At 37.4% G+C, this 22,158-nt stretch overlaps 1 protein-coding gene across 2 annotated transcripts in view; it reads left to right on the plus strand.

Moving 5' to 3' along the window:
* Positions 1-22,158, plus strand: part of FMN2 (formin 2) — a 399,785-nt gene that overhangs the window by 168,685 nt on the left and 208,942 nt on the right. For both annotated transcript variants that reach the window (XM_037986069.2, XM_073011866.1), the window contains one exon: positions 779-866. In XM_037986069.2, the coding sequence (XP_037841997.2) occupies positions 779-866 (88 nt within the window). The remainder of the gene's footprint in view (positions 1-778; positions 867-22,158) is intronic.

Here is a 22,158-nt window from a genome sequence, read left to right on the forward strand (position 1 = left end):
CTATTGTCTGGAAAACAGTCAAAAAAATATCTATCTGTTCTGTAACAGCCTGCCCACCTCTGTTTTAGGAAACCTTCCCATGGGATCGTGTGCCCTGATTCTTCAAGACTTGCTGGAACTCCAGACTTGAGATTGTGCTGGTGCAGCCCTTTTAATATGATGCTTGTATCCCTCTGTTAATTAGTAGGAAAGTTCTCCCCAAAATGTGGGTCAAATGCAGAATGAGAGGAACTTCCAGTAAAATAATGAGCTTTCTATGTGATCCAAGTGAAAGCACTTTTTTTTTGAAATTTTCGTGATACAACCAAACTAATCTAGCAGATTCTCTATGTGTGTAATTTTTTTTTTTTTTTGCCCTTCACTTGTTGACATGTTTCAAGCTTCAGTGTTTCAAGGCTCACATTTAAAAAAAGAACACTTCAAATCTCAGGCTGCAAATGATCATATGTGTAATTGTGATTTTACAGCGATCAGACTAATTTCCTAGACCATTAGAAATTTTACTTGTTGACAGATCAGGCTCTCAAAAGACTGGTTAAAAACATGTCTTTGAGGCTGATGGTGAATAATGGGGGAAAATGATGGATTTTGAAGATTTATGATATAAAAACCAAAAACTCTCTTCAAACATTAAAAAAACCAACTATTTTGAATACTTTAGGTAATGATGTGAGATATTTTCTCTTAATTTGTTCTTCATTTAGGATTTTTTAAAATGCTAGTAAGCATATTGGAGTTCAAATTAACGTTTTCCCCTTTTACTTTCTTTCTCGAGCAGGTTGTCAAGTTATTAAGCAACAAAAGATCACAAGCAGTTGGAATACTAATGTCTAGTCTTCATTTAGATATGAAAGACATACAACATGGTAAGTGTCCGAATAAACATTTAGCTTTTGAATATTACAATTTGGGCTGAAGGATATGATGTTTGGTGGTAAAGTTATTTCAAACTTAAGAGTTTCTGTGTAGACTGAGGTTAGTATATTTCCCATAAGTGTGATCAAGCTATCTCCCATGATTGTTTCTGGAAGGATTACTATTAATTTGCCTGAGGTGTTATTTGTATACCTCACTAACAGTCTCATTCTCATTTGACATTATTATCTTAGTCCAGGCTACTATAACCAAGTACCCCAGACTGGTGGGTGATAAATAAGAGAAGTTTATTTCTCACCGTTCTAGGGGGCCGGAAGTTCGAGATCAGGGTGCCAACATATTCCGTTCTGGGGAGGGGCGTCTTCCAGATTGCCGACTGCCATCTTCTCCGTGTATCCTCAACTGGCAGAAAGAAGGAAAGAGAGTTCTCTTGGTCTGTTTTATAAAGGGACTGATCCCATGCATGAGAATCTACCCTTGTTACCTAATGGCCACCCCCTAGGATCCTGTCTCCTAGTACTTTCACGTGGGAGTGAGGTTTGCAACATATGAACAGAAATATTTTGTGTCTGGAATTAGAGTGGTTTTTAATATTTTATACATGGCTTTAGTGTCAACATTTTAATACTTGAATTCTACTGTACAATTGATGGCCATTCTTATGCCGTATCCTCCTGTGACATTTTTGCTGAGAGATACTGCCCAAAGGTGAATAGAGGAATTAAGTGTAAATTCAGAGCCTCCCTTAAGCTGACTAGAACCTAAGAATAGATTTAAAGCAGATTGAATTAGCCAGTGGAATGCCAGTTTACCTATTAAAGAAATATGGTTTCAAGAATAACACAGACCTTATAATCACAAAAGCATTTAACTGGCTTTCTAGCTTACCCCTTTACGAATGTGGATTCTATTTGTTGGACTTAAAATCTTGTGTGGGATAATTCATAAATAGCACAAGCTTGGTATGCCTGTCAATTGATGAGTAACTCTTAATCACAATTTCAGTTTTTATTACATTGTTTTGATGGGGAGGAGACTTCCTCAAGCTGAAACATTTGGGGTAATAGTCATCGAAGGGAAGGCCAAGGCTGGCGCCAGGCGGTGCTTGGTGTTTCTAAAGCTGGCAGATGTAGCCCAGTTAAGTCATAGGATGAAATCTGAAAATAATGCTATGGTTCTTTCCTTCAGTCAAATATTCAACGCGGGTTGAGTTGATAATGAGAACCTTATGAACGAAAGAGTCCGCCTGACATCTGTGTCTGTGGTGAAGCCAGTGAGAGTTCACTGAAAATTTACTTGCTCTAACATGCAACGCTAGCAATAACATGGCATGAAAGGCGGTAGTTGAAGGGTCATACAGAATCATGCATAGACTTTATCCCATTAGGATGTTAAGTGATTCATTTAGTCCCTTTGAAACCCTGTACACTGTTTTTTTTTTTTTTAAATATGGCAACTTTCCAATTCTAAAGCAGTAAGAGGTTGTGCCCTCCTGCAGGTAAAGTCCTGTTCTGGCTTGGTGTATTGTCTGCAAACAGGATTTAGATGTGTGAATCGCTTGTGTCCTCTGGAGTAAACTTGACTTCTCTGAGGATATGCCTCCACTGAGAAATCCACAGAAGCATAAACATCATTGATTTTGGATATAGAAGTGGCCACAGAATTTATCTAGACCTCCAGTGTCATTTTTAAAACATATTTTTTATTTCTATAGGTTTTTGGGGAACAGGTGGTATTTGGTTACATGAGTAAGTTCTTTAGTGGTGACTTATGAGATTTTGGTGCACCCATCACCCGAGCAGTATACACTGAACCCAAGTTGTAGTCTTTTATTCCTTACCCCCTCCCACCGTTCCCCCAAGTCCCCAAAGTCCATTGTATCACTTTTGATGCCTTTGCATCCTCACAGCTTAGCTCTCACTTATGAATGTGAGAACATACAATGTTTGGTTTTACATTCCTGAGTTCACTTAGAAAAATAGTCTCCAGCTCCATCCAGGTTGCTGCGAATACCATTAATTCGTTCCTTTTTATAGCTGAGTAGTATTTCATCATATGGAATATGCCACAATTCTTTATCTACTCATTGATTGGTGGGCATTTAGGCTGGTTCCATATTTTTGCAATTGTGAGTTGTGCTGCTATAAACATGCATGTACAAAAGTATCTTTTTCATATAATGGCTTCTTTTCCTCTGAGTAGATATCCAGTAATAGGACTGCTGGATCAAATGGTAGTTCTACTTTTAGTTCTTTAAGGAACCTGCACACTGTTTTCCATAGTGGTTGTACTGGTTTATATTCCCTTCAGCAGTGTAGAAATGTTCCCTTTTCACTGCACCCATGCCAACATCTATTTTTTAAAAAAATTTTTTAAAATATGGCCATTCTTCCAGGAGTAAGGTGGTATCCCATTGTGGTTTTGATTTGCATTTCCCTGATCATTGGTGATGCTGAGCATTTTTTCATGTTTGTTGGCCATTTGCGTATCTTCTTTTGAGAATTGTCTATTTATGTCCTTAGCCCACTTTTTGATGGAATTGTTTGTTTTCTTCTTGCTCATTTGTTTGTATTCCTTGTAGATTCTGGATATTGGTCCTCTGTCAGATGTATAGATTGTGAAGACTTTCTCCCACTCTGTGGATTGTCTGTTTACTCTGCTGACTATTCCTTTTGCCATGCAGAAGCTCATTAGTTTAGTTAAGTCCCACCTATTTATCTTCGTTTTCATTGCATTTGCTTTGGGTTCTTGGTCATGAAGTCTTTGCTTAAGCCAATGTCTACAAGGATTTTCCCAGTGTTATCTTCTAGAATTTTTATAGTTTCAGGTCTTAGGTTTCAGTCCTGGACCCATCTTGAGTGGGTTTTTGTATAATGTGAGAGATGAGGATCCAGTTTCATTCTCCTACAGTGTCTTGCCAATTATCCCAGCACCATTTGTTGAATAGAGTGTCCTTTCCTCACTTTATGTTTTTGTTTGCTTTGTCAAAGATCAGTTGGCTGTAAGTATTTCACTTTGTTTCACTTTGGTCTATGTGTCTGTTTTTATACCAGTACCATACTGTTTTGCTGACTATGGCCTTATTGTATAGTTTGAAGTCAGGTAATGTGATGCTTCCAGATCTGTTCTTTTTATTTAGTCTTGCTTTGGCTATGCGGCATTTTTATTGACAGGCAAAAGAAGACCTGTGAGTGCTCCGGTTTCCCTCTCAGTATCACACAGCTCATTAGTGGAACAGGTTGAACTTGCACTTGGGCCCCTTCATTAACCAGTATTTTTTTTTTTTTTTTTTCATTCAGACACACTGCTTCTCCAAGATTGTGCTTTTCTTATCACCAGCACTGGTTTCTCTAAAACAAAGTTTATGTAATATTCTAATAAACAGCAAGAATCATTTTCTCTCCTCTTCTTTGCTGTCAGTACTCTAGGGTTGCATTTACTTTGTAACATTTATATTTCAAAGTGCTCCGTTAGAGTAATTCGTGTGTAAGGCTTGGATTCTAGGTATTGAAGTTCTAACCCTGGTCCTGCTACCACATCTACTGAGCACCACTTGCTCAGTCTGTTATTTGAATACAGGTTATTTCCCACAATAATAGATGTGGAGCATTCTTGGCAACACGTACATTCAAAAGGCAGAGAGGAGAGAAGAGGTCAGGTTCTTGACTCAGTTCATTAATGCGGCAAATATAAGGAGGCATTCCAAAATAATTACCTGTGTATGTTTAGTATATAAAAGTTATAGTGAAGGCCTGAGCTGCTGGCTCTTTGGTAATGTTCAAACTGGCCTACAGTTATAATAGCTCTGAAAAAGTCTCACTCTGTGGTTTACACTAATTTGAAGTCTGAGAGGAAAGTGCCTTCCAGAGAAGATTTACCATTTGTGTGTGTGTGTGTGTGTGTGCGCTAGGGTCTGGGGGCACTGTGGGTTTAGGATCACCTTGAATCAAGCTTTGGGGGGTGTGGGGGGGTCCCTTCAGCCAGTGCTAACTGTATGTCCACGGAATGGGTTGGTTCCCCTCAGTATAGCCCTTTGAGTCCCATTTCATTGTGGGGTATGTCTAGAATCTCTATGATAAGTGGGTTCTAGGCTTTGATATTGGCCCCTACCACTGTGAAACTGTTGAGAGAAAGTTGAAATTTGTTAGGATAGGCAGATACACTCAGGGCAAAAGCAGTTTTCGAGCTGTGTCACTTTTCTGAGTTCTCTCTTCATTTTGTTTAGCACGGTAATTCTTTATTATTTTGTCAGCTCTTTGATGTCTTTGTGATATTTTACAAACACTCAGCATTTTTAGTCGTTGTTAGTGGGGGACTGATTTCAAATGATTTCGGCCTGTTATTCCCATAAATTGATGTTATAAGAGTATCCTACAGCTTCATAGTGGTGGTTTAGTTTTGTGAAAATTGATTAAATTTTTTTTACAACATTTGGTCCATATTTCAGGGGTCAGTGTGCTCTTCACACATCTTAGGCCCATTTTCATAGGTAACAGTCGTTGCAAAAGAATTTGCAATTCCATAAGGTTCAGCTTTATCTCCCGACAATGTCACAGTTAGATAGAAATATCATATAATTTATCATCCTAACTGGGATACTTTAAGACTGGAAGGGGATGTCATTGATAATGTTGCCTGGATAACAAATGTAAAGTGAAAACTTTTCCTTTTTTTTTTTTTTTTTTTTTTTTTTTTTTGAGACAGAGTCTCGCTCTGTCATCCAGGCATAGTGCGGTGGCACAGTCTCAGCTCACTACAACCTCTGCCTCCCAGGTTCAAGCGATTCTCATGCCTCAGCCTCCTGAGTATCTGGGATTACAGCCACCTGCCACCCCACCCAGCTAATTTGTGTTTTTAGTAGAGTCAGGGTTTCACCATGTTGGCCAGGCTAGTCTCAAACTCCTGACCTCAAGTGATCTACCCGCCTCGGCCTCCCAGAGTGCTGGGATTACAGGTGTAAGCCACCTTACCTGGCCCCAAAAACTTTTCAAATACGCTAGTAGTATTGTCACCCTACTACCAGATCGAACTGAAGCAAGTTTCAGACTGAACCCTCCCCACACACAGATCTTTATTACACTGGTATTTCTTGGCCATCTCAAGCAAAATAGTTTGAAAACCCTCCTTTATAAACTTGAGGTTGTCTAGCTCTCTCTTTATAGGGGCTCTCACCGTGATCTTATCTGAAAGGTTTACTTCAGACAGATACAAGCGTGGCACAGAGATAGGAATCTGCTACCCGCATAGTCTGCACCAGACATCTAGAAACTCAACTCAGCCAGTGGCTGCACCCAGTACTGTTTAGGTCCTAGGCCTCAGGCAGCCTCCTTAAAGAACAAAGCTATTAGCCTCCAGTAGACTCTTATTCTGGCTATGGAAGAGGTAGTAGTAGAGCATCTCTAAGAGATTTCAGCTAATCCACACGTCCAGAATGACTTTAATTTCACCATTGAAAGCCCATTTCAGACATTAGTGTGCGTATTAAAGCCTCGATTGTTGATTTAGATAGAGATAGCGGAGCAGCTTGCATCACCTGCCTCTGCAGAACGGCCTTTCTTGCACAGTGCTGGTCAGCCATCCCTGAGGTGTGGTCTCTTAGACACTCCCTCTGCAAAAATATTTGAAAACAGATTACAGATCTCATCACAAGGAATACCTAGTATCTATTTAGTAGTCTTACACATTAAACTTATGGAAACACGTTTCGATATACTGCAGGGATACCAACCCCAGGGTATGAATGGCTCTGGTTCCTTCCTGTCTTTTATATCTGTCCTGTCCAAAGCTACCTGGAATTATGGGCCCTTGGGCCGTGAATGCTATATGACCTCCTTGCTGAAAGTTCTATCCTGTTTAAACATGATTTATGAAAATCATGTGTCTTAAAATTAAATGAGATAGTAATGTAAACTACCTAATATTCCATCAAAAATATAGTTGATACAGTCAATACAATTGTAGTTATTTTTATTATTTAATCTCTGAGCCTAATGATTGCTTTCCCAGCCAGTTTATTTAAAATTATATAGTTAAGGGTACCTTGCAAGGACAATACACAGGCTTTTAGATTTCAATCAGAAATGCCAGTGAGATCTCAGTGTTAATTATGACTTCTCATCGGAATCGTGTCATGTTGCTGCTGTTTTGATCTGTCATTGCCCTCCCTCAAAAGGATTCAAAGCTGAGAAGCCTTATTCTGATAATTGTCTAGGAAGAAATTGTCCTAATGTAGCAGGTACCAAAAAGAGAACTGCTATTGGCATACAGGATACATATTCTTTTTAAAATTTGTTTATTTATTTTTATTTTTTATTATACTTTAAGTTCTGGGGTACATGTGCAGAATGTGCAGGTTTGTTACATAGGTATACACGTGCCTTGGTGGTTTGCTGCACCCATTAACCCGTCATCTGCATTAGGTATTTCTTCTAATACTATCCCTCCCTTTGTCCCCTACCCCCTGACAGGTCTTGGTGTGTGATGTTCCCCTCCCTATATCCATATGTTCTCATTGTTCAGCTCCCACTTAGGAGTGAGAACATGTGGTGTTTGGTTTTCTGTTCCTGTGTTAGTTTGCTGAGAATGATGGTTTCCAGTTTCACCTATGTCCCTGCGAAGGACATGATCGCATTCTTTTTTACAGCTGCATAGTATTCCATGGTGTATGTGTGCCACATTTTCTTTGACAGGATACATATTCTAAAATCTTTTATAATCATATCTTTTTATTAGTATTTGAAGAGATGGAGTTAGCTGTTGGTTTGAACTTTGCTTCTTCTGCCTCCTTCCCCATGGTGATAGTTGTGTAAAATTGTCCAGAAGAGGGGAGTTAATTCCCACTTTATAGTGGAGGCAGTTGAGGTTTATAGATCAAGTCTGCCTAGTTCTTTACCTCCACAGGGCCAGAATGGACATCCAATTTTTTTGACTCCCAGTTCAGGGCTGTCTGCTCTGGGCAGTGTGTTAGCTTGTTACTGAATGAAGCATGTGTTACCTAATAAAATTAGAACATGCAACATATGCAGAAACAAAACTGGCAAACAGGCATAATACTTTTGGCTACCAGTTGTTTCATTTTTAGAGTTGAAAATAAATTTATCAGACTTTATTTATTATGTTGTGTCATATTATATAAATTTTGCGGTTTGCATATTGACTATGAAATTTTTTCACATCTGTGAATTAAATGAGGATAAAATTCTTTGAAGAAAATTATTAATGGAGTTCCTTGCTCTTGATTGAACCAAGCAAAGATGAATGAAATACAGTCATATGCCACGTAACAACATTTTGGTCAACAACAGACCATGTATGTGATGGTAGTCCCATAACATTATAATGGGGTTGAAAAATTCCTGTCACCTAGCTAGGTTGTAGTGTATCATATTACTTTTTCTAGGTTTAGATGTGTTTAGATGCACAAATGCTTATTATTGTAAGAGAATTATCACCAGTGACTGAGTCAGCTGGCACCTTGATCTTAGACTTCCCAGCTTTCAGAATTATGAGAAAATGTATTTCTGTTTAAGCACCCCAGTTTGTAGTATTTTGTTATGGCAGCCCAAGCTGTCCAACACAGATTTGAATCTCAGCTCTGCCACTGACTGACTGAATAAACCTGGGCAAATTACTTTATATCTCTAGTCCTCAGTTTTCTCATGAGTTCAAAAGGCCGTTAAGTGAGTTCTTCTTGTACACACACCCGCACCCATATTAAGCTCTCAATCAACGTTAGTTTCCTTCGTGTATTTCTTAGGAAATGACCTATGTCTGCAGGCTTTGGAGGTGTTTGAAACTTAGGGCAACCAGTGAGAGAGAGAACTTAAAAGTTTTTTTGTTTCCTTTTTTCATTGCCCTGAACAGACTCTGTGATAAGCCTTTGCCCACGGGACAAAAGGAGGGAGTAGAATCCAGAATCCGTTACTTCCTTTTTAAAAAAAATCAGCTATTGTTTTTGATTCAGGGTTACATGTGTAGGTTTGTTATCTGGGTATATTGCGTGATGCTAAGGTTTTGGGTTTGACTGATCCTGTCGCCCAGGTACTGAGAAGAGTACTCTATAGTTAGTTTTTCAATCTTTGTCCCTCTTTCTCCCCCATCTAGGAGTCCCCAGTGTCTGTTGTTGCCATCTTCGTGTCCATGTGCACCCAGTGTTTAGCTCCCAGTTATAAGTTAGAACATGTGGTATTTGCTTTTCTGTTCCTGCCTTAATTGACTTAAATAGCCTCCAGCGGCATCCATGTTACTGCAAAGGACATGATTTTGTTCTTCTTTTGGCTGTGTAGTGTTCCATGGTGTATATATACCACATTTTCCTTATCCAGTCCACCGTTGGCACACACCTAGGTTGATTCTAAATCTTTGCTATTGTATATAGTGCTGTGATGAACATATGAGTGCATGTGTCTTTTTGGTAGAACAATTTATTGTTACAGAGACCAAAACAGCATGGTACTAGTACAAAAAGACACATAGACCTATGGAAAAGAATAGAGAATCCAAAAATAAAGCCACACATCTACAGTCATCCAATCTTTAATAAAATCAATAAAAATAAGCAATGGGGAAAGAATTCCCTATTTAATAAATGGTGCTAGATGGCTAGCCATTTGCAGAAGAATGAAACTGGACCCCCCCCCCCCCAAAAAAAAAACCTTCGCCACATATAAAAATTAACTCAGTGTGGATTAAAGATTTAAATGTAAGACCTCAAACTATAAGAGTCATAGAAGAAAACCTAGGAAATACCGTTCTGGATATTGGCTTTGGCAAATAATTTATGACTAAGTCCTCAAAAGTAATTGCAGCAGGAACAAAAATAGACAAGTGGAACCTAATTAAACTAAAGAGCTTCTGCACAGCGCAAGAAACTCTCCACAGAGTAAACGGACAACCTACAGGGTGGGAGAAAATATTTGCAAACTATACATTCCACAAAAGTCCTTTATCCAGCACCTATTAATATAAGGAACTTAACCAATTCAACAAGCAAAAAATAGCCTCATGAAAAAAAATGGTCAAAAGATGAAGCCATTTAAAAAAAAAAAAAAGAGATCTGTCCTTTGCAGGGACATGAATGGAGCTGGAGGCCATTATCCTTAGCAAACTAACGCAGGAACAAAAAACCAAATACTGCATGTTCTCACTTGTAAGTGGGAGCTTAATGACGAGAACACGTGGACACATAGAGTAGGACACCACACACTGGGGTCTTTCAGAGAGTGGAAGGTGGGAGGAGGGAGAGGATCAGGAAAAATAACTAATGGGTATTAGGTTTAATGCCTGAATGATGAAATAATCTGCATGACAAACATTCATGACACAAGTTTACCTATGTAGCAAACCTGCACTTGTAACCCTGAACTTAAAAAAAAGAGAGAACTGCAACTTTAATTAAAACAACATATAACAAAATGAATTTTGCTATAGGCCAATTGATATAAACAAGAGTTAAGTTCATATGGCATATTTCTGGTCACTTTTAAATAGACCCAGAACCCTTCTAATATTAAACATTGAAGTACATGTAAGCTATACATACATTTAATAAAGACTAATTTTTAAAGATGGGCAAAAGGCATGAACAGACACTTCTCAAAGAAGACATACAAGTGGCCAACAAACAGATGAAAACATCTTCCACATCACTAATCATCAGAGAAATGCAAATCCAAATCATTATGAGATACCGTTTTACACCAGTCAGAGCAACAGATACTAGTGAGGCTGTGAGAAGAGGGAACACTTGCATACTGTTGGTAGGAGTATAAATTAGTTCAACCACTGTGGAGAACAGTGTGGGGATTTCTGAAAAAAAAAAAACATAAAACAGAACTATCATTAGATCCAGTGATCTCATTACTGGGTATATATCCAAAAGGAGCTGTTACTTCTGATTGAGGTGAGAGTGAGATAAGAGGGAAGAAATGGAAGTTAAGTTCAGGAGGATCATGTCTGAGGCAGATTTGATTGTTTCATAGTTTGGCTTTTATTTTTCAGTCAGTTTTCAGTTACACTAGCTGAAATGCTTTTTAATACTGGGCTGCACCCATTTCTGATTTTTGAATACAGATAAATGTGAGAATTATCTAACAACTCTTAGAAGTTGAGCATGGCTACGTGTTTGTACTATGTTTTATCTGCAATGAGGACAACTTGTTTTGGAAACTTGAAAGGCTAAAGTCTCCCTTAACTGTGTGGTTTCTTAAACATTGTGTCTGTGCTGTGAGAGTCAGCCATATTCTATATTCATTACTGTTGGCTCTGTAAAGCATGTGAAGGTAGTGGGGGAAGAAGTTTAGCTTTGTTGGGGAAATGAATATTGGTGTAGGCCATGAGTAGAATCTAAGTAGAGATATAGACAGATGCTTTTATTTCTTGCTTTGACATTTTATTTTTCCTGATAAACTAGTTTCTACCTATGAATATAAAGTATAAGAACACTTTCATCTTTTTTTGCTGATAGCCATTCTAACAGATGTGAGATAATATCTCATTGTGGTTTTAATTTACATTTCTCTGATTAGTGATGTTGAGCATTTTTTCATTTATCTGTTGGTCATTTGTATGTCTTTTTTTGAGAAATGTCTGTTCAGATCCTTTGCCCAGTTTCAATAGGGTTATTTGCCTTTCAGTTATTGAGTAGTTTGTTATAATTTTAGACATATATATGTATATATTATGTATATTCAAATATATGATATGTATTATACTATATTATATATAATATAATTATGATATATAATATATAATATATACAATAAATATAATTATATATAAAATATAATATATTAGATAACATATAAATATATAATATATTAATATATTATATGTAATATAATATGTATTATATATTATATATACTATGTAATATATTATAATATGTATTACATATTATATATAATATGTAGTATATATAATGTTATATATACATATTACATATATGTATATATAATATAACAATATATTATATAATGTGTATATTACATGATATATTATATAAAATATGTATATATAATATACATAATATACAAGATGTATTATATATTCAAACATAATATATAATATGTGTTATAATATGTATTTGAATGTATATATTATATATATTCAAATATATAATATGTATAGTACATATATATTCAAATATATATTTTTATATATAATATATAATATACATATTTTTATATATTATATTTTTTAAATATATAATATGCATTATATATATTTTAATATATAATATGTATTATATATATTAGATATTAGCCCCTATTCAGTGCATAATTTGCCAATATTTTCTCCCAATTTGTGGTTTCTTTACTCCATTAATTGTTTCCTTTGCGTGCAGAAGCATTTTGATTTGATGCCATCCCATTTGTCTATTTTCTACTTTCATTGCTTGTGCTTTTGAGTCATATCCAAGAAATAATTGCCCAGATCAATGTCATGGAACCTTTCGTAAACCTTATGTTTTCTTCGTGTGTTTTATAGTTTTAGGTTTAAGTCTTTAATTCCTTTTGAGTTTATTCTTTTATAAAGGATGAAGTAAGGATCTATTTTCATTTTTGTGTATGTATAAATATACAGTTTTAATAACACCACTTATTAAATAGGCTGTCCTTTTCCCATTCTGTATTCTTGCCACCTTTGTTGCAAATCAATTGACCATAGGTATTTGGGTTTATTTCTGGACACTCCATTCTGTTCCACTGGACAGTGTGTCTATTTTTATGCCAGCATCATGCTGTTTTGAATCCTATAGCTTTGTAATACATTTTGAAATCTGGTCATGTGATTTTTGTAGTTTTGTCCTTTTTGATCAAGATTACTTTGACTATTTGGGTTTTTTTGTGGTTTCAAATAAATTTTAGGATTGTTTTTTCTATTTCTGTGAAGAATGACATTGGAATTTTGATTGGGATTACATTGAATCTGTAGATTGCTTTAGGTAACATGGCCGTTTTAACAATATTGATTCTTCCAATCCGTGAACACAGCGTAATCTTTCCATTTATTCGTGTCATCTTCAATTTTTTTATCAATGTTTTATCATTTTCAGTATACAGATTTTTCATTTCCTTGGTTAAATTTTCTCCTAAGTATTTTTTGATGCTATTATAAATGGGACTGTTTTCTTTTTTCTTTTTCAGACTGTTGTTAGTGTATAGAAATGCTCCTGATTTTTATAGGTTGATTTTTGTATCCTGCAACTTAATTGAATGTATCAGTTCTAACTGTTTTTTGATAGAGTCTGTAGGATTTTCTATATATAAGATTATGTCATCAGTAAGCAGGGGCAATTTGACTTCATCTTTTTCTATCTGGATGCCTTTTATTTATTTCTCTTGCCTAATTGCTCTGCCTAGGATGTTCAGTACTATGTTGAACAGATGTGGTGAGAGTAGGCGTCGTTGTCTTGTTCCTGATTTTAGAAGAAAAGCTTTCAGCTTTTCACCATTGAGTATCTTGTTAGCTCTTGGCTTGTCATATATGGCCTTTATCATATTAAGAAACATTCTGTCTATACCTCATTTGTTGAGAGTTTTTATCATGAAAGGAGTTTGCCAAGGATGTGGAGAAAAGAGAACTCTTACACGCTGTTGGTGGAATGTAAGTTAATATAGCCATTGTGGAAAACAGTGTGAAGATTTCTCAAAAAATAACAATAGAATTTCCATATCATCTAGCAATTTCACTACTGGGTATATACCGAAAGGAAATGACTTCAGTATGTCAAAGAGATGTCCATACTTTTATGTTCATTGCAGCATTATTACCAATAATCACACCTTGGATAAACCTCATTGTCTTCAGTACTGCAGCGGCACCTCATTGTCTTTGATACTGCCACAGCGCAAAGCTAATTGTATTGTTATTCAAAAGAACCAGGAAATGGAAACAACCTAAGTGTCCATCAACAGATGATTGCATTAAAATATATTATATATATACACAATGAAATACAGTTGAAAAGCTAGGTAATTCTGTCATTTGTAACAACATGGACAAACCTAGAAGACATTATGTTAAGTGAAATAAGCCAGGCACAGAGAGACAAATACTCTACGATCACATTTATATGTGGAATTTAAAAAAGTCAAAGTAATGGAGGTAGAAAGTAGAGTGGTGGTTACTAGAGGCTCAGGGGACAGGATGGATGGGGAAAGGGGAGACTTGGTCAATGGGTACAAAGTCTCATTTAGATAGGAGGAATAAGTTCTGCTGGTCTATTGCATAGTATGGTGACTATGGTTAATAATTATTGTATGTTTCAAAATAGCTAAACAAGGTGGTTTAAAATATTTAAGGTGATAGATATGTTAAATAAATAATTAAAGCACAAGAACACATCTTTAAAAATCTGGAAATAACCTTTTGACCCCTAGGAATTTTGCAGGAGATATATATATATATATATATAGATATATATAGATATATGTATTTTTTTGTGTGTGTGACTCTGTTTGCATGTATTTGGATAGCCTACACATCTAGCACTTCTTTTACCCTGCTGGGGTTGCCATTGAATCATGGTTTTCTTATGCAGTTTTCTACAGAGCAAGTTGTATATTACAAACTCCAGGTCCTTTTCATAGAGTCTGGCTTCATTCTTGGAGACACAGGCCTTTTCCACTTGCCTATTAATTACCATAAGAAAGTTCATTCATCATGGTTTGTTTATTTTTGTCATATTCTCAAAAATTCGCCTCAGTGTGAGCCCTGTTGTTTTTCCCCACTAGACTTTTCAGTGTCTGATTTTTTTTTTTTTTTTGAAACTCAAGTTTATAAGGCTTGCTTAGAAATTGCTTCATGCCCCCATTTTTTAAACCTTTTTATTAAAGTGTTTTCCTCACATGGGATATAGAATTTTAAGACCTGTTTATTATATTTATTGAGACATTAAAAATGTACTAGATGCTGTTGGGAGGTTTAGTGAATGGTTTTCATTGAAATGTAAAGTCACTTAGAATTAGAAATTTGAGAAGAAAGTAGGCTCCAGTCAGCCTGTGTAACCTTTTCATCAAGTGTAGCCTTGTAGTGGAGAAAAGTGCATGTGAGATACTATGCTTTCACAAAAACCTACTCTCAGAAATTTAATATGAGAATTTCTTTTAATTTAAAATATGAGTTCATTACCTAGAGTTTTTTATAAAAAGAAATACCTCATATGTCTTTTGAAGTCACACATAGATTATTAGATCAAGGTCAAATGAATTATAATGTCTTTTATTACAAGTTCAGCAAAAAACTTGGGTTGAGCTTAGCTTATATTTTTAATGACATTGTTCCATAGTTGGGCTTTTTGATTATACTTTTATGGGAAGAAAGAACACAGTACTTGGGGTTGTACCAAAGCCATGAGCTTTGCATATGGTTATTCTTTTCCCTCATTGTACTTACTGTCTGAGTTGAGAATCATGTATTTGTTTGTTTGTTTGTTTTGGCCAACCTCTTGACCCTCACTAGAAGGGTGACTCTGTGAGCCTGAAGACAGCCCACTGCAGCTCAAGGCCTTCCTCCCTGTAATGTTGCATCTGTTCTTTAAGATCACTGGGTGATTGCAAATGGAATTGTCCAGGACCACATGGCGCATGCATGGAGGTAGAGCCCAAGTTTGACCACAGAGCACTTAGTGCTTTAATCACATCAACTTTGACCCTTGAACTACTTTGCGTAAAAGGTGTGGTTTTTGCAAAAAGATTCCTTTGGCATAATCCCTGAGAGGGGTCGGATTGGCACTGTTGTTTTGGGGCAAGGGGAAGCCCCTTTGATAAGTAGAGTTCTGTTTGTATTTCAGAATTGGGTGATTGAAAGTTCTTTGTGTTTTGACAAGCACTTCTCCAGCATCCCGAAGTGGATCCTCTCAGGATGCTCCCTGGCCACCTTTATCCAGTTGGATAAAGTCAGGATTCTGAGAGTTCTGGAGAAGATGCGATATTTGACACTTTTCACCTTTCCGTTATGGAGCTGCCTGTGTCCTATTCCTGTGAGGTGTATTCTACAAATATAATCATACTCCTTCCTCTCAGCTCAGTGTGCCGAGACGTCAGCTAAGACATCAAAGTCATGTAATGACATGTTATCTTTTGGCATGGCTGAAGCAATGGCATTTCATGCTGTTGACTATCTTCCATCTTCTTTTGTGGTCAAACATGAATACAGCAAGATCTTTATTTTCTCAACCAAATACCTCTGAATACATTTTTACATGAAACAATTTCAGTCAAATAATTATATGCACGTGATTAAGAAAATAAGTTGTACAGAAAGGCCTATAATGGAAAAAGCACAATTTCCAAGTCTCTAAGAACTTTGTCACTTCTCTGACAGATTGTAAAGGAAAGAATTTTTCTCTTGCTTTAGCCACTACAGAATAATAGCAGGCTCATTTGAATGAATGGTGGAACTTAAGAGGAGGGTTCTCTATCATGGTCAAAAACAGCATGAAATTCTTACAAATTAAGTTGTGAAGAGAATTTCTGAATTGAGGAAGACATTAAAATAGATTATCTGCAAGATTCCAATTAATGCTATTTTTATGATTCCAAATTTAAGATAGACAATTGCCAATCATAATAGGGAAGACTTACAGACGTTACTATGCGTAGGCTCACAACAACTGTATGAGGCAGGTGTTTTTATCTCCATCTTCGGGATGAAAGAACTGAGGCACAGAGTAGCAAAAGAAACTTAATCAGCAGGTGGTGGGGCTATGATCTAAACACAGGCATTCTGGGTCCAGGTCCATGTTCTGAACCTCTGCTGTACTTCCTGAGAACTCTCAATGTTATTTATTCTATCAGTGGCTTAAGCTGGAAAAACAGTGCATGATTATTATTATTTTTTTCCCTCTGTGGTTCTTAGCTATAGAGCTCGTCTACTGGTTAGAGGCTATGGTTGCTGCGTGCAGTGCTTTAGTGTGGTACCATCTAGCTGGAGTACACATTCATCCTGTGTGTATGGGATTGGCCTGAGGGGGAAGGCAGAGGGGGCAGACACACACACACACACACACACACACACACACACACACGGAGAAGAAGACTGCTGTCAGGTGACAAAGAGGTCATGTGATGGATAGCTTGAGAATTTGCTTTATTCCTTCTATTATTACCACTTGCTGCATCTTCTCTCTGAGTTCTGTGATTCATGTAACACTCAGGTGTTGGGGGATCTCTCTCTATGCCAACTTCTGTGCCAAGTAGAGAGATAAAGAGAACGCATGGAAAGACTATGATCGCCTTAGTGAAGTACTTTCATACGAATGTTAGGGTGTATAAGGGTGACTGATTTTATTGTTGTACTTACTAGTCCCTGTTGTTCCCACAAAGAAAGATGCCAGCATTGACATTAACATCAGGGAGGCCGTCATTCATTCACTCCTACTGCCTTCTTTCCTTCCTTGATTTCTTCCAATGCTTCAGCATTCGCTCAACATTAACTGTTTGCTTGCTTTGTGCCAATCTCCAGTCCTGGCAGTGGGATACAGAAATAAAGACAGAGAGACAAAAATCCGTGTCTGTGTTCCAGTAGAAGAAAAACAATTTTAATAGGTACCATGGGGGAAACAAACAAAAGAAAGGGAATGGAAATAAGGAGCACATCATGAGAGGTGAGGGAGGAGTCAGAGAAAGCCCAGTCAGAAGGTGACAGCTGAAGGCTACGACAGAAGGAACCCTATAACTATCTGAGGAAAGTGCATGCGAGGGAAAAGAACAGGCAACTGCAAGGATCCTGGGGTGACTGAAGGAGCAGCACGCTGCTGAGAGTGCCTGGGAGAGCACTCATGGGGGAGGAAACTGGAGACGTGATTTGGATAAATAATGGGGTCTGGGGGGAGGGAGGTCATGTAGCATCTTGTAGACTTTTTAAGAACTTTGGCTTTTACTCTGAGAAAGAGGAAATACTATTAGAGGGTTTAGGTAGAGGAACGATTGGTCTGATTTGCTTTCCAAGGGATGCTCTGCGGTGTGCAGAAAATCGAGAACGAGGGAGGTAGGCAAGAAGAGCGGTGAGGAGACTATCACAGCAACAGATGTGAGATGCTGGCGACCAGGACCAGAGTGGGAGCAGTGGAGGTGTGTGAGGTATCAGATTCCTAATATGTTTCGAGGGTGGAGGCAACAGGTTTTGGTGATGTAGACTGTGAGAAAAAGATAGGACTGCAGGATTATTGGCCTAAGTTAGTGAAAGATTGTCATTGCATTTACTGAGATAAGGAAAACTGCAGGAAGCAGGTTTGGGAGGGAAGATCAGCAACTCCAGGTCAGATCTTGTTTGCTTGTGAGAGAATGGAAAGACAGTGATTTGGAGACTACGGGTATAGACTTTTTGCTGAGACGAAATGCATGAACCTGGTGGTATAGCTATAGCTAGTAGGGGAAATTGGGGCCAAGAAAGGGCGTTCTAGTTTTAAGACTTTTTTTTTTCCTTTATTATACTTTAAGTTCTGGGATACATGTGCAGAACATGCAGGTTTGTTACATAGGTATACATGTGCCATGGTGGTTTGCTGCACCCATCAACCTGTCATCTACATTAGGTATTTCTCCTAATGCTATCCTTGCCCTAGCCCCCACCCCCCAACAGGCCCCAGTGTGTGATGTTTCCCTGTGTCCATGTGTTCTCATTGTTCAACTCCCACTGAGGAATGAGAACATGCAGTGTTTGTTTTTCTGTTCCTGTGTTAGTTTGCTGAGAATGATGGTTTCCAGCTTCATCCATGTCCCTGAAAAGGACATGAACTCATCCTTTTTGATGGCTGCGTAGTATTCCATGGTGTATATGTGGCACATTTTTTTTATCCGGTCTATCATTGATGGGCATTTGGGTTGATTCTAAGTCTTTGCTATTGTGAACAGTGCTGCAATAAACATATGTGTGCATGTGTCTTTATAGTAGAATGATTTATAATCCTTTGGGTATATACCTAGTAATGGGATTGCTGGGTCAAACGGTATTTCTGGTTCTGGGTCCTTGAGAAATTGCCACACTATCTTCCACAATGGTTGAACTAATGTACACTCTCACCAACAGTGTAAAAGCGTTCCTGTTTCTCTACATCCTCCCCAGCGTCTGTTGTTTCCTGACTCTTTAATGCTCGCCATTCTAACTGGTGTGAGATAGTGTCTCCCTGTGGTTTTGATTTGCATTTCTCTAATGACCAGTGATGATGAGCTTCTTTTCCTACGTCTGCTCGCTGTATAAATGTCTTCTTTTGAGAAGTGTCTGTTCGTATCCTTCGCCCACTTTTTGATGGGAAAGGGCATTCTTAAGTACAAAGTATAGCCTGTTGGTTATCCATGCAAATGACCTCTGAGGAATGGAAGAATCCAGCATATAAGAGGGATCAAGCCAAACATGGTGGCTCACACCTGTAATCTCAGCACTTAGGGAGGCTAAGGCCAGAGGATTGCTTGAGGAGTTTGAGACCAGCCTGGGCAATCCCTATCATTTCTGCTAGGGAAGTACAGTATGATTGCTGGGCAGCAGTGACGGGACCACCTGAGGTTAGTGGCCATGATTTTAAGGCTGGTTTGAATTTTCTCTGCGATGTTTAGCTGTGCAGGACACAGGCATTAGAATAGGTGAAGAGGTGGTTTTAACAAGGGTTGAGGTCTTGTCGTTTGCATATGATATTTTATTATAGAGGAATTAAAGGGTATATATGACCTGGGAAGGCATGAATAATGGTGCGTGGTTAAGAATTTGTGTTAGGATGTAAGGGAAGAGTGTGAGGGACAATATAATTTGGGGAGAAGCTTCATGTGTCCTGGTGAAATTGATTAGAACACTTTGACCCTACCTTGGAGGTTAAGTAGAGGATAACAATGCACTTGAGATGAGTCAATCATCTGAAATAATCATGTGAACCCTTAGTTGCACCAAAGCAAAAGGAAAATGCACAATTCATATTGTTAGTGGAAGATGCAGTTATTTATTGGGGTGTGTGTCAGTGTTTCCTTCCTTTTCCAAATAAGACTCCATTTGCCACCATGGTCGTCATGGCACAGACTACACAGGCTGCTCAATTATCCACAATCACGTACGTTTGTAAAAGATCCCCAAGATTATATCCTGCTTGAATCTACTATGTTGCATGTAGAGTATTTCTAGATGGGTAAGAATTAGATCAAGTGGAAAGTCGAGGACAAAGAGAAATGTATTCTATATTGAGCATATTTTATATTTTTAATGACTCTGTCTGGAAAGGGGGCAGAATGCTCAATATTGCCTCATTTTCTCATCAAACTTGACACTAGTTCACCTGGGAAATTGCATTTCCAAGTTGTTTTAAATCAGGAAGTTGTTTTAAAATCAGGCTGTGTGTTTGTGTTTGCATTGTTTCCACTTAATCATTGATCCTGTTAAATGTTTCTTCCATACAGAGGAACATAAACAATAGTGGCTTTCTTGATTTCCTAACATTCATGTAAAGATAAGTTGGAAATACTATATTTAATACATGTAAAATACTGTAATTAAATGTAAGCAGAAAATTCAATTACCATTTTGGTGGATTGTTGGATAATAACATTGAGTATTTGTCACAGTAGCCATTTGGAAGAGAATACAGATTGAGTTATTGATGGGATCCAAGTTGACACTAATTACTTCATTAGAAAACAAATATATTTCTTTTAATTCTTAGAATTTTTTATTTTAAAAATCTGGTATGATCAATCTGTTTTAGACCAACAGGTGTAAACTCTCCCAGACTCTAGGACTGCCATGTTTGAATACAGTTATATTGAACCTTTCTGCCTTTTCTTTTTTTTTTTTTTTTAATAAATAGAGGGAGAAGGATGTGTTTTATCAAGATTATGCCTTACCAACTTTAAGTACCTGCATCTTCTTTCTTTCGTTTTTGTTTTTTTGTTTTTTTGGTTTTTTTTGAGACAGTTTCAGTGTGTCGCCCAAGCTGGAGTACAGTGGCATAACCTTGGCTTGCTGCAACCTCCGCCTCCCAGGTTCAAGTGATTTTCTTGCCTCAGCCTCCCAAGTAACTGGGATTACAGGCACCCACCACCATGCCTGGCTAATTTTTTTGTATTTTAGTAGAAACGAAGTTTCACCATGTTGGCCAGCCTGGTTTTGAACTCCCGACCTCAAGTGATCCGCCCTCCTTGGCCTCCCAAAGTGCTGGGATTACAGGTGTGAGCCACTGCACCTGGCCCGTACCTGCATCTTCTAACATTACCTTATTTACCAGAGTCAAGGCTTTTGAAATATTTAGATGTCTGGTAAATAATAAACTTAAAAATATTGAGTTCATTAAAAATGGAACTCAAATATTTATTTAAATTCTAATAGGCTTTACTGTTTTGTGAAATATTTGAAATGTTTAGAATAGTTACCAAAATGCACATTTTACACTTTTGAGATGAATTATTTCTAATTCAAATGTATTTATCAGTGGTCTAATGAACCCTAATTCCTGTTACACTGTGCATATATTAATGCTTCTTGCTAAGTGCCCACTTTTAAAAGTTTATTTCATAACTCTATAAACAGGCATTTGGGGCTGCTGGCCTCACTGCAGCAGTGTGGCTTCAATGAGCATTTGTGGGGTCAGTTGTCATTATCTTGGCCACAATCTTTGGAGTGCTGTATTCCCATCATCGGTTGCACGTAGCACAAGGTCTGGGTGTCACAAAGACATGATGTCACTCTTCTAGCATCTGTGATACTCTTGAGTAGTAATTTCAGAATACTTAGTGAAAGGCTTAAAGTGTTGAAATACGATGAAGTCTGGGGAGTTAACTTTTAGCCTCAACTTTAACTCATTTATTCTGTGTCAAAGAGGAATTTGGGGGAGAGGTTGAATTTTCCTTTGTGGTAGCCTGGCAGGTGAGGACAAATCCACTTACTCTCTTCTTTCCTCAGTTAGAAGAGACGAGGAATGGAAGGAGATTTGGTATTCCTTAGGAATTTTGTTAATAGGAAATTGCTTCTTCTTTAACAATGAAGATCATAATTTCAGCTGAGATTAAATTTTAAGTACTTTATTAAACTGTTTTAGCCACTAGCAACCGTTTTCCCTACACAGATACATTTAGATTGACTTTGCACATCTTGAAAATAAGAAACAAATGAAAATACAAAAGTATCTTTATATGTATACATTGTGAAATCTGAAGTCTGCGTTACTTTTTATTGGTTCAGTTTTCATGGGATTATTTATGTATAGGAGCAGACAAGTAAAAGACCAAAGCTGATTTTTGTAATGACGGAATGAGATTCCTGGCCTGTCAAGCCAGTAGGTGTAGGACTATGGAGAAAGTT

Source organism: Chlorocebus sabaeus, chromosome 25 (genome assembly GCF_047675955.1).
Source record: "Chlorocebus sabaeus isolate Y175 chromosome 25, mChlSab1.0.hap1, whole genome shotgun sequence".
NCBI lineage: Eukaryota > Metazoa > Chordata > Mammalia > Primates > Cercopithecidae > Chlorocebus > Chlorocebus sabaeus.